This window comes from Pygoscelis adeliae, unplaced genomic scaffold, assembly GCF_000699105.1.
Source record: "Pygoscelis adeliae isolate BGI_AS28 unplaced genomic scaffold, ASM69910v1 Scaffold189, whole genome shotgun sequence".
Taxonomy (NCBI): domain Eukaryota; kingdom Metazoa; phylum Chordata; class Aves; order Sphenisciformes; family Spheniscidae; genus Pygoscelis; species Pygoscelis adeliae.
In genome coordinates this window covers 813,187-814,586 of record NW_008825543.1, presented here as the reverse complement: position 1 = coordinate 814,586, position 1,400 = coordinate 813,187, and the positions used below count along the sequence as shown (strand labels likewise).

At 55.3% G+C, this 1,400-nt stretch overlaps 1 protein-coding gene across 1 annotated transcript in view; it reads right to left on the bottom strand.

Moving 5' to 3' along the window:
* The window catches only part of PPM1J (protein phosphatase, Mg2+/Mn2+ dependent, 1J), a 7,840-nt gene extending 7,508 nt beyond the window's left edge, over window positions 1-332 (bottom strand). Inside the window, exon 1 of the mRNA XM_009331972.1 lies at window positions 129-332. Coding sequence (XP_009330247.1) covers window positions 129-332 — 204 coding nt within the window. The remainder of the gene's footprint in view (window positions 1-128) is intronic.
* Between the last annotated feature and the right edge of the window lie 1,068 nt (window positions 333-1,400).

Below are 1,400 nucleotides of genomic sequence, written 5' to 3'. Positions count from 1 at the left end.
TCTAGGACCCGAGGGAATCCCTGGGGAAGCAGTGGTGTGCACGCATCGCCACATGCCCCATCTCGTGTCCTGCCACTGGGCATCCTCCCTGTCACGTCCCTGCCTGCACACACCACCCTGGCTCTCACCCCATCCAGCTCCCCGCCGCCTTCCCTGGATGGCAACCGGCCCCTTGGGCTGGTCCTCCTCTCCACAAACACCACCTCGCAGCACGCCTGGTCCTCATTGTGTTGGCTCTTCCCCGCATTTATCACCCTGCCAGGAGGAAACAAGGTATAAAGGCTCTTTCTTTCACACCATGCTCCCTCAGAGGCCAGCCCGCAGCACCTCATCCCCCACCCCTGACCCCCATTCGTGCCCCCACGTCCCCGGGGAGGCTCTTCGCAGTGCTCCTGCCCTGTCTGGGGTTGTGGCAGGAGTCAGGCGAGGACACATCCCAGACCAGTTGCAGGAGTTGATCTGGGGCCAGCAGCAGTATTCACTCCCACCAGCACAGCTGGGTCCAGGGGAAAGCAGCCATCCAGGCATCCACCGAGAGAGGTGACCAGAAAAAGCTGGGGTTTTTGCTGCAGGTCCCTAGCACTGCCCCAAGCACAGCAACTGCCTGAAAACCTGCTCCAGCCTCAACACACACACACACACAGCCGGGACTCATGGACACTCAGCAAAGGGATTACAGCCTCATCCATGTCCCGTCACACCCAGCACCTCTCCAAGGGAGCAGGTGCCTCAGAGAAGAGAGAGAGAAGGCAATGAAGATGAAACCAGCAGAACTTTTGCAAAAAGATTCACACTAACTTTTCACAGCCTACGCTGGCAAAGCGTATTTCAGGTCTAGATTGCAAAACCTGCTCACGGGAGGAAGCTGTAAACATGTACAACAGGATGAGCTCTTTGAGCACAGACTTTTCAAGCGGTTTACAGAAAGAAGTCTTGGGATATGGAAGAGAAGTCTTGCTGCTGAGCAGAGGGTGGTATTTGCTCTGGGTGCTTTTTGTTCTGGGTACTCCTACCCCAGTATCTCCTGGGGCAAATTAACATCTCAAAAATCTCCCTAGGATATCAGGAAAATCAGCTTGAGCAAGGGATGCAGGAGCGGACTGACAGCACTGAGCAGCAAAGGTGGCCTTCAAAGCCTGACCTTCTCCACCTGCCTTCAGTTAAGACAGAAACTCGCAGCGAGTAAAAGAAGAGAATCAGGCCCTTGAAGGGGAAGTTGAAATCAGGTCCCACTCCCAAGACAGCTTCAATTCCCTCTTCCCCTTGAGTCCTGCGAGAGCCACAGCAGTTCCTTCACCCCTCGGTGTCAGTTCCCCATCAGTGACACCGGGTATTGTGCAGATAAGCGCAGAAAACAGAAAAGAGAGAAGAGCTCGAAAGCCTCGGGGATGGGTAAGAGC